This window comes from Dendrobates tinctorius, unplaced genomic scaffold, assembly GCF_039654945.1.
Source record: "Dendrobates tinctorius isolate UK_male_01 unplaced genomic scaffold, ASM3965494v1 ptg000022l, whole genome shotgun sequence".
Lineage (NCBI taxonomy): Eukaryota > Metazoa > Chordata > Amphibia > Anura > Dendrobatidae > Dendrobates > Dendrobates tinctorius.
Genome location: NW_027361690.1, coordinates 41869044 through 41881123, shown reverse-complemented (window position 1 = coordinate 41881123; position 12080 = coordinate 41869044). Strand labels below are relative to the sequence as shown.

The following is a 12080-nucleotide window of genomic DNA, read 5'->3' as shown; positions in this document are numbered from 1 at the left end:
CACAAAATGGCGGCAGAGACCCCCACACCACAGAGCACCGCAGCCATTTTCACCCGCAGCAGTGGCGCACATTGGAACATCCCCTCATCCCAGCCTGCGGCCTGCAGCAACGCGCCACTCTTGCCTCCTCCACTCGCGACCTCGGGACCCTGCTCCACTGCGGCCGGTAAGGTATATCTGCAATATAAGACGCACCCTCATTTTTACCCCAAATTTGGGGGGGGGGGGGAGTGCGTCTTATAATCCGAAAAATATGGTAATTACTTTCCTTGAGTAATATTTTTAGCTTGGATTATGTGGATCTGTGTATTCATACTGATGAAGTGGAATAGCTTAGAATTAGGGCCTAGTCACGTTTTTTTTTTTTTTCATTACATTCAGAAAGCTCCTAGCTCCACTTAGGATGTATCCATGGGCCCCTAAGCACCCAGGTTATGCTGAAGGGTGTCCTCTTAAAATACACTAGGCCAATACCCATCAGCATCTCTTTTTTATTGTTCATTGTGTGGAAATCAATCTGTTTCAGTTTTTCTGTAAGGAAAATTTATTAAAAATGTTTGCATGTTGGATATGATTTTTTTTTTTTTTCTTTTAAAATACGCGTCAGAGACCAACATATGCGATTGTATGTCTTTACAGTGGGCATATGTTGGAAGTGTGTTCCATTACACCACTCAAAAATTCCTACAATGGAATAAGTAAATGAATTGAGAACGGATTCTAACAGGTTTGGATGCTTTAGGCTAGGTTTAGACGTTGTGTTTTTGATGCATATTTTTCCACAGGGAAAACCTGCTCTCTTGGCAGTAAGAAACCTCCTTCAAAAAAGCATGTATTGCTTAGTTGTTGGTGCGTTGTTGTTGTTGTTTTTTACTGTGTTTTTGTCAGGGTACATTTGTCTCTTGTGCATGCTGATAAAGTTTAGTGCATAAAAAAAAAAAATCTGATTTTGTATCATCAGGTTTTGGCACCAAAAACTGATACCTGCATTTTTGCAGTGTTTTTTTTTTTTTTCTATGGGTTAAAAACGCTGAAAGAAGTGACAAAAAAACAAGGTTTGGCACAAAATACTGAGGACAAAAAACCAAGTCTGCATGAGATTTCTGAAATCTCAGTAACTTTGCTGGTACTGTACAATGCAGCGGAAAATTTGCAACAAAAAGGGTGAAAAAACGCAATGTGTGAACATAGCCTTACATTGGCATTTTGGATCTTCTAGCATCAAGTAACCTTCATGATTTTCAGAGGTGACAATGTTCAGTGTGAGGTCCTGCCAATGTGTTGTCTTGCTCTTGCAGATGTGGACTACATCACTGCCCTGTGTTCTCAGGTCGTGTATGAAGGACTGGTTGATGATATTTTTCGTATTAAATGTGGTAAGATGAATTTAATTAAAAAGATATATGTACACAACATAATTACATGTATTTATGTGTTATACAATGACACCTAGCAATCCACTTAACCATTCAGTGAAAATGGTATGGTCTGTGAAAGTGAAGGCAAACATTATCTTCAGTCCTGATCGTCTGGTGAACCCTTCTTTTTTACTTTCTTTCCTTTCTCTCTTTCTTTCTTTTTCTTTCTCTTTCTTTCCTTCCTTCCTTGCTTCCTTCCATCCTCCTTTCCTTCACTCCCATCTTCCTTCCCTCCCTCCTTCCCTTCCTTGCTTCCTTCCATCCTCCCTTCCTTCCCTTCTTCCTTCTCTCCTTCCTTCCCTTCTTCCTTCCCTCCTCCCTTCCTTCTTTGCTTCCCTCCTTCCTTCCTTCCTTCCTTCCCTCCTCCCTTCCCTTCTTCCTTCCCTTCTTCCTTCCCTTCTTCCTTCCCTCCTTCCTTTCTTTCCCTCCTTCCATCCCTCCTTTTCTTTCTTTCATGCTATCTTTCTTTTTTCTTTCCAGATTTCTTTCTGTCTAACCCTCTTGTTTATTTCTGAGTTTCATTCTTTTTCTCTTTATTTTCTTTTTATTTATCTCTTTCATTCTTTCCTCTTTCTATTTCAGTCTATATTTCTTTCCTATCTTTTTTTCTTTCTTTTCTTCTCTCTTTATTTCTGTTTTTCTATTCTTTTCTTTCTCTTTTTTCTTCTGTATCTATCTCTTTCTCTTTTTTTCTTCCTTTTCTAGGTTCTCTGGCCTATTTCTCTCATGCTGTGTCCTGTAATTCCATGATGGATCAGTATCCTGCTCTTTATTATACTGGACACGTGCTTTTTTATTTAAATGGCTACTTCCGTTTCAGACTTGCATGGCTGAGAAAGAATTAAATACTTCCAGCTCTGAAACTGTGGAGGGAGACAGACTAGCTCAGCCGTTCTGGGCTGCCTGTGAAGCTCTGCCTCCCGTGTCCGGAATCTGGATGGAGTTGTTACGGTCTCAGCCATGAAGGACCAAAATGGAAAAAGCACTTTTAATTTTGCTGATCCCAAGTATCTACCTTTTTACTACATTTCTAACTGCGTTTGGAAAACCTTATTAAGCATATCATATCATATCATTGTAACACAAACTTGATTTCAAGCCAAATGTATACCTGTAGTGTCCGCTTTATATTATCTTCTTATGTTTCAGGAAGCGTGGAGCTTGGGCCAGACGTGACCTCATCTGATAAAAGTGTGAAAATTCTGCTGAACGCTCAGGATAAGGTGACACAATAGTTAACAAAATTCCTCTTTATGAGAACACCAGTTACCCAGGATTTTGCTCTAAATCTTTTGGATGTAGATCGGTTCTTGTGTGGAATATATCATTACTTTGTTAATGGAAAAGGATAAGCCAATCTTTAGTAATACTTGAAGCTCCTTTACTATGAAGTGTCATACCCTGCTTGTATCTGTTAGGAGTCGTCTTCTGGAGATCCTCATTGTTGTCATCTCCACATTTCAGGGATCATGACGCTCCCTCAATACTGAGCTGTGTGTGATAGACTGCGCAGATAGCCGTACAATGTACAACCAGCTGTGCTGCTTATATTTATCCAAATCATGAATTGAAGTTTCTCTATCGCTTCATTGGGGGACACAGGAACCATGGGTGTATGCTGCTGCCACTAGGAGGCTGACACTATGTAGAAAAAAGTTAGCTCCTCCTCCGCAGTGTACACCCCACCGACAGGAACTAGGATATTCAGTTTAGCTTAGCGTCAGTAGGAGGTGGACACGGCTCTTTCATTTCTACTTCAGTGTGTGTTGTTCCTTTTCAGGTACCCTGAGGGATACAGTGTGAACAGTCACTACTGTAATCCCATGCAGAGACTATGAGTACGGCGTATACTGCCACCCCGTATCCTCATATGTCTAGTCATCAGGACCCCAGCCCCTAGCACAGAAGTGTGTTTAGGTAATCTGGTCCTGGCCCCCGCCCACTCGCCCACCAGAGCCTGTCGGTGTTTGGAGACGTTGACGTCCCGCAACATACACATTAAATAATGTAGACTAAATGGACAATTTTGGCAGGATTGGCTGACCATCTAAGAATGGAGGTCGCCCAATTCATCATCGGCAGTGAAGAATAATTTGGAGTAGAGGAGTCTGACAGCGACTTTCTCTTTGCTCCCCATTGAAAACATAAAATGTATGTATGTTCAACTTAGCCAAGTGTTCATGTATGTGAAGAAAATGGGGAGACCTAGCTCTCAGCCGATGGCTATCTAAGGTATACAGGCGCCATTAAAGGCACTGAGATCTCTTATTATATCATTACCTTTTAATAATTCACATTTTACTTATATCACTACATTCAGTCTGAGTGGATGATTTTTTTTCTCAAGTTTTTTAGTACTGAGAACATTCAGAAGTACATTCATGGACCTTAATTAAAATCACCTTATTAATTTTTTCCATTCATGTCTTATTTCTACATGCATTGTTCATGTTACTGAATTGTGGAAGAAGAGCTGTGTTCATGTTCTAGGAAATCTTGGAACACACTCTCGCACAATGTGAGTAGGGGAGCTGTTAATCAAGGTACAGAGGCTGAATAACAGGAGCATATGATTTATAAACGTAATAAAAAAGCAGTAAATTACATAGTTTTGCTTCACTGCTACTGGTAAGATACACGTTGCAACAGCCCTATCGTATCGTGTATTAGCAGTAGCAGCGAGTCACCAGATATTATTCTGCTCAATATTAAGTGATACACAGCAGAGCGTAGCGTCCATTACACATCACACTGGTAACTCCCCTTCATGTAAAATAAGCTCTGGAGGCAGAGTTATCTTCCAGGCACCATCCTCCCCATAGCCTGGAAGAGGTCATTTATATAAAGTGATAAAAGATGATTTATCCACAACAAGACATCTGATATGAGGCATACAGGGATCACTCTCCTCCGCAGTCAATAACCTCTATGCCCATATTAATTCTTTAGATAGGTCAAATGTGGTGACAGATTACCTTTAATATGGGTATGAAGAATGAACAGAAGACTTCAGATGATATATGCTATATCAAAAAGCTTGCTATTTAAGGTAATTATGTGCAATAAATAGCTCCCGATCTCTCCACTCCCCCATGCCGAATGCCCAGCTCGACTGAGTGTGCATGTGTTTTCCATGGGGAAACTCGAGTCATTTGATACAAGACACCAGTGGCAATTACATACTGTGAAAACAAAGAATTGGGCATGGTGAAGTTTAGCGTGCTTGATCCTTTACTCCCGCGACATCTGCATTTGGGAAACAGTCAGTACGCATCCATACGCATTAGATGACTCGTCGGACCATAAAGAACATTACCAAAATATAATGTTTTTCTGGTAGGTTACAGAGAACAACTTGGCTGTATCTCTTCGTGACATCAAAGCTCCACACACCATACACCTTTCACATGTATACAAATTCCATACAATGACTTATACGTCTGTCTTATATTCCTAGGTGTTCGGGGAAATTCGGAATGAGCATTTTTCCAACGTATTTAGCTTCCTGAGTCAGAAGGCCCGCAACTTGCAAACCCAATATGATGTAAGTGGATTGTGTGGATTCATGAGTCCTTAAAAGCTATCATTGATAATTCACCATTTTTGATAGCTGAGCATTTTTCTCTTTGCATTTTTATAGATATGTATTTTATGCTGCAAAGACTAATATAAGCCTATTGTTCTGACCATTATGTATGATACATAAGATAACTCATACAAACGTTCTCTGGTTTATCACCATGGATGTGTTATTGTAGCTGGATGAATGGTGATTTCATACAGTTTTTTATTCTGTCACTAGATTGTAGAAACATTGAAATCTAGCCCTGGTGTTGTTGATACAGCCAGTTTAGCATGATTGGATGAAGAGGATCCAATCTGTAAATTATTAATGTCTTATATGTTTCAGAAACGTAGAGGAATGGATATCAAACAAATGAAAACTTTTGTTGCCGAGGAACTGAAAGGATTAAAGCAAGAGCATCGAATGCTGAGTTTACGTAGGGACCGACCAATTTCTTACATATCATACCCAGTGTCTATAGAAAATGTATTTTTTGTTTGATAAATGCCAAAGTAGTTCCCAGTCCTGTACCTGGAACATGCAGTCTGTTTGGAGCAGCATATGCTATACTCGTGGCCTAAGTAGCCACATATGAATACAAGGTCTTCCCATGTTAATACATTAGATCAGCTAGAACCGTTATGTAATACCTGCCCATCTAGGCATGCCTTAATTGCCCGTATACATTTTGAAAACACTTTTATTGGACATATACAGAATTATATGTCCGTCATAGAGGAGTGCTCGGAGTGGCTATGGTCACTATACTGTCCTCATACACATTAGCAGGGTGTGCAATGAGACATGTAGCTAAACCTCCTGTCTTCTTTAAGAAAAGAGGCTGTAAAATTGTAACCTTTTTTTATTGATTGCAGATGTGACAGGAAAGGGTGAAACTATAGGATGCAATAACAAGAGCATTTCAGAATAAACTGCACAGAGCATAAAATACAGATAGTCTGCAATACACAGTAACATGAGGTAATACATAGGTTCCATGAGGTAATACATGGGTAACATGAGGTAATACATAGGTACCATGAGGTAATACATAGGTACCATGAGGTAATACATAGCTGATGATACCTACTTAATACAACAAATGTTATAAACACAGGATTATAACACCTAGATAGTGCTTACCAACTATGCTTAGAGCAGGCTGTTTAAGAAGCATGAAGAACACGAATGGTGTAGTTTATCCTAAGACACGTGGAGGAATAAAGGCTGCTGTTCCCCTCACAGTGTCATAAACAAGACTATGATGTAACAGGAACAATCCCACAATACATTGCAAATTAAACAAGAATCTATGCATTAAACGGCCAGCAGGTGGTGCTGTGACCTTACAGTATGAAATATATGAAGGACTAGCTGAAGAGGCACTACCCGGTCATAGTAACTAACTGTGGTTAGTTATAGCAAATTATAATTATCCTCCATCCCATAGTCCCGTGCCCATATACCCATCACACATCCTCCATCCCATAGTCCCGTGTCCACATATCCATCATACATATCCTCCATCCCATAGTCGAGTGCCCATATACCCATCACACATCCTCCATCCCATAGTCCAGTGCCCATATACCCATCATACATATCCGCCATCCCATTGTCCCGTGCCCATATACCCATCATACATATCCTCCATCCCATAGTCCAGTGCCCATATACCCATCACACATCCTCTATCCCATAGTCAACCATTATGACATCATAATGAGCGGCGGGGCTTGCAACCTATGATGACATCAGCGTTGCCATGGCAACCATTATGACATCATAATGAGGGGCGGGGCTTGACACACACACACACTTTTTCCCCATTATGTAGATAGGGGCAAAATTGTTTGGTGAATTGGAACGCACGGGGTTAAAATTTCAAATTTCGCCTCACTACATAGCCTAGGACACTCTCGGTGTCCAGACATGTGACTATGCCAAATTTTGTGGCTGTAGCTGCGACAGTGCGGATGCCAATCCCGGACATACATACATACATACATACATACATACTTGAGCTTTATATATTAGATTAATACACACAACAATACAATGTCTGTAATAATCGAAGACATAAAAAAAATGACTAGACCTTCTAGACAGCAATTATATGGCTGGACAGAACAGTCACCGCTCAGTACACCGTGAGCGGCAGCTATAAGCACTCCCCAGCTGTTGGAGTGGCGGCTCACTCTGCAGTGCGTCTGTGCAGAACGAGCTGTCAATCAAAGTGCCAGAGCGTGCTTACAGTTGCCACTCTTGGTGTACTGAGCGATGACCATAGCCACGCCAGGCACTCCACCATGACTGAAAGCCAGTGGCTCTCGGGACATACAGAGCTCATGTTCTCCCAGTATTTACACTTTCATTAAGGTGGTCAGACATTATTGTGACGCTATTGCAGATTAACCTCCTATCTGCAGGTTAAAGGGAATCTGTCACCTATTTTTTGGAATATAAAAGGCATCCACCACCATCAGGGGCTTATCTACAGCATTCTGTAATGCTGTAGATAAGCCCCCGATGTAACCTGAAAGAAAAGAAAAACTAGTTATATTATACTCACCCAGTGGCAGTCCGGCGTCTGTTCCGGTCCGATGGGTGTCGCGGTCCGGTTCAGCGCCTCCCATCTTCTAGCGATGACGTCTTCTTCTTTGCTTCCCGTCGCGGTTCCAGCGCAGGCACTGTACTCTAGTGCGCAGGCACCGGACCTCTCTCTTTCCTGCGCCTGCGCACTGCAGTACTCTGCTCTGCCCTCAACAGGGCAGAGCAGTGCTCCTGCGCCGGAGCCGCGATGGGAAGCAAAGAAGAGGACGTCATCACTAGAAGACGGGAGGCGCCGGACCGGACCGCGACACCCTCCAGACCCAGACTGCCCCTGGGTGAGTATAATATAACTCGTTTTTCTTCTCTTTCCGGTTACATTGGGGGTTTATCTACAGCATTACAGAATGCTGTAAATAAGTCCATGATGTCGGTGGCCGCATCTTATATGCGAAAAAATAGGTGACAGATTCCCTTTAATAGCGTTTTGGGACATGACAGGTTTCTTTTTAAAGCGTACCTTCACTTTAAAAAAAAAAAAAAAAAAAAAATTCTGTAGGATTCTGCAGAATAATTGTTTTTGTTTTTTTGTTTTTTTAAATCATTCTATTAGAGGTTTATGCTGTCAATCTGCAGCCCAAATTATTGCAGTCTATGTTGCTAGCTGGAGTAAACTAGGCAGCGCTCTGGTCATTGCTTTTAGCTCCTGTCTTCACTATAGGAAGGAGCGCTGCATGATGCTCGCTGCTTTACTAATAGTATCAGGAACAGGACCCTGCCTAATGTAGTACAGTCCGCAGCACAGACTTCTGGTGCTGCCAGATAACCGCAAAACCTCCTCTAATAGAGTGATTTAGAGAAACCATTACACCTCCAGTCCTTGCACTATCATTGTTTTTCTATTGAAAGTGGAAGTTCTCTTTGATAGTTAACTTGTGTAGATCCCGTGTTACAGCCTTTATTTAGCCCAGACCTGAATTGTTAATGGTGCCAATTTTAGTGCTGAAATCACACAATGTTTCTTCCGTTGTCGTGTTACCTCAAAGCTTATTCTAGTGATTTTGTATTCTGTGAGGTGCAGTCTATACATCAACCACTTTATAGTAACCTGATGTAGGAAAAATTAACTTCCACAGCCTTGCACGTGTTTCTTATGCTTGGTTTTAAAAAGTATAGCAAGCAATTCTGTCTGAGATAACGTTTTTTTTCCCCTGTCAAGCAGTAAAGTATAACACAAGTGTCTAGATCAGAATAAAAATAGAAGTTGAGCGCATAGGGCATAAGTAGGTGACTCTTTCCGATTAAAAGTTTGTAAAGAATTTGTAGCGGTAAGTCGTACCGAACACCAATGTACTGTATATTACACTGCTTGTCTAGTTAAAATGGGAAATACATCACCACCCATATTACAATTAAGACCTCAAGCAGTGTGAGCTCTGCAGTATACATCACACAGGAGACACTGAGGTTTCAGTATATACATCACACAGGAGACACCTTGGCTACTGTATATACATTACACAGGAGACACTGTGGCTGCTGTATATACATCACACAGGAGACAACAGAGGCTGGGGCATACATGTGATAGGAGACATCAAGAATGCTGTATATACCTCACAGAGGAGACACTGAGGCTGGGGCATACGCATGACAGGAGTCACCGGGGTTGTGGAATACACATGACAGGAGAAACAGGGCTACAGCATATACATCATTGGAGACACTGGGCTCGGGCATATTATACATCACAGGAGACACTGGGCTGGGGCATATTATACATCACTGCAGACACTGAGCTGGGGCATATTATACATCACTGGAGACACTGGGCTGGGGCATACATATCACAGTAGATGCTGTTTGCTGTCTTCTGTGGGACAGGAGGGCGTTGCGGCGCGCTAACTCCACTCACAGAGTACGTCCTGCATAATTCAGCTATAGTCTTGATATTGATATAATAGTAAAAGTTGATAACTCATTAAACCGTTTATAAATGTTTGTGTTGTTGCTTTGATAGGGAAACCTTCCTTTTGTAACACCTTGTAAATCCAGTGTCCAGGGCCATCCTGAACAGTTAGTAAATAGGAGTAAATGTGTTTTGTTTCTTCCTATTAAGATATTGGAGCCTGTGAATCTATCATGAAAAAGAAGACCAAGCAAGACTTCCAGGAGCTCCTGAAGACTGAACATAGTAAGTTACTTCTCAGATGTTCACGCCTGCTGAGTGGTCCCGTTCCAAACTGGTAGATAAAAACTAGCACAAAGCAAAAAAAAAAGTCAATACTTTAGTAAATTTTGTTTAACAAGTTGTGTTTCTTTCTGCATATAGGAGAATAGCAGACTACCGATATTTTGCCACCCAACATTCATACTCTTCCAATGACAGATCTTTTTTCCTATGAAGCTATAGTTTCATCTCTGGTATCACTACACAGTCAGGAACATTTGCCATCAAAACACTATAAAAAAAAATCTGAATGACAACCTGTGTGTCAGATCAGTTGTCCTGCAGCTTTTCCAAGTGCAGATATAACTTACAAATGAAAATATGATTTTTAGCATCCATAAAGAAAAAAAATTCAACAAAAAAAATAAGACAAATATTGTGTTTTACAAACCTTTTTGAGAAATTTAGAAATATTTGGATGGACATTTTATCAGTGCAACTAATGTATATTTACCGCCAGTGGAGTGGCATATGTAGTACAAATACTTATATATAAGATATATCAATATTATATTATAAGTTTCTTATATATAAATGTCCAGCAAGGCCACTGTTAATGATGACTACATAAAAATTGGTTATTTTTTAGATGCAAGAATTTTATTAGTATTTAAAGGGCATATACAGTACATCACGGGTTTTTGCTATGTAATCTAAAGACAGCTGGAGATAGAGGCTGAGACACAGAATTCAGGGATGTGACACTTGTCAAAGTATGTGATGTTGTTTACTAACTATGAAGGATTAATCACTAAGAGACTGACATTGCTGGAATACATTACTCTTGCAACGCCCCCTCCCCCTGTGATAAGCAGCTCACTGTCTATGGACATTGTACATGGAAAGCCTAGTGTGGGCGGGGTCAGCTTTCTCAGCTCTGCTTCATGCTAAATAAAAAGCTCTGATTGCGTGAGAATGGCTGAACCCTGTAATTTAAGTGATACATCATTGGATTAAGCTTCTCTTTCCCTACATCAGGCTGCTCTCAGATGAGGTAGCAAAAAACTGCTGACAGATTCCCTTTAAACATAAAATTGTCATATTTCTGAAGCATCACTAATAAGTGCTCGCCACAAGGTGTCTTTCTCCTAATTTTCCAAACACTGCCTGGTGGGAGGTGTAATCTGCCTCTAACAGCAGAGACAAACAGCAGGAAAACCCTTGGACAATGAATGGCAGACACAATGCATGCTGGAGGTGAGCAAAGGGAGTTCCAGCACCTAAAGTGCTGTTGGTGCTTATAACGAGGAACCTCCAATTTGAAAATATTGAAGTGGATTGGTAAGTGCACCCAAAGCAGTTTTAACTTGTAAGAATTAAGGACAGCAAGATCATGAATTTCTACAGGTTTTATGTGAAAGCACAGGTGCACTTTAACTGATGCATATACTGATTTTTCAGAGGCGCTGGAACAGAGGAATGTGAGTGCAGTGAAACTGGACAAAAAGCCACCAATTTTGTCAGATTAAAAAACTGATAATAAAAATGAATAGATTCGCGCACAAACCTAAATAATAGAATTTATTACAAATAATGACACAATCACAAATAGAATAAAAAGCATAAACCCTCTGGATATAATGGACCACAATGGCAATGGCCTACAATAATAATGCTGTAATATTACTTTGCACCGTAAGTGCAATTGTACTGCCTAAATTGCACTTAGCCCAAATGAATGCGCAGGGGGGGAAACTCACCCAAAAGAAAAAGAAATTAAAATCAAAATCATTATCCAAAGGTCACCATTCGTAAACACACACTTAGCCCTTCTGAAACAGGCTTGTTAAACAAAGGTCTGAAGTATGCCCCTGCCTGTAAATTTGACAAATTTCAGGCCTTTACAGGCATAAAGTTGTTTATGAGGAAACTAGCTATAAAGAAACATTTCATGAAACCCTCTAATTTACGAATAGTGGATCAACCTATTAGCGATCCATATGTTCATACATCATACGCAAGAAATCTCATTTTCATCCCAGCAATGAATATTCTGAGGCAATCGAAACCTTTCAAAAAAAATGTTATTGATGAAATAAAAAAAAAATGGGGACAAAAAGTGCAATAAGTTTAAATATAATTTATCTTTTAATGAAAGGAGCCATTGTATCCCTGCAAAACAATAAAGAATTGGTGATCCGCCCCGCTGATAAGGGGGGGCGGCATTGTGGTTCTCAACCAAGATGACTATAATAAAGAGGCCCTTCTGCTCCTTAATGATACCAGAACCTATAAAGTAATAAAGACTGACCCTACCAAAGATTATTTGGCTGAGATGAAGTTTTTAATCACGAAAGGTCTGAACAATGGCTTTTTA

At 40.5% G+C, this 12080-nt stretch overlaps 1 protein-coding gene across 3 annotated transcripts in view; it reads left to right on the top strand.

The window, feature by feature from the left end:
* VPS33B (VPS33B late endosome and lysosome associated) overlaps positions 1–12080 on the top strand; it is a 91722-nt gene that overhangs the window by 43689 nt on the left and 35953 nt on the right. For all 3 annotated transcript variants that reach the window (XM_073568641.1, XM_073568639.1, XM_073568640.1), the window contains exons 11-15: positions 1299–1376; positions 2568–2641; positions 4876–4962; positions 5329–5419; positions 9653–9727. In XM_073568641.1, the coding sequence (XP_073424742.1) occupies positions 1299–1376; positions 2568–2641; positions 4876–4962; positions 5329–5419; positions 9653–9727 (405 nt within the window). The remainder of the gene's footprint in view (positions 1–1298; positions 1377–2567; positions 2642–4875; positions 4963–5328; positions 5420–9652; positions 9728–12080) is intronic.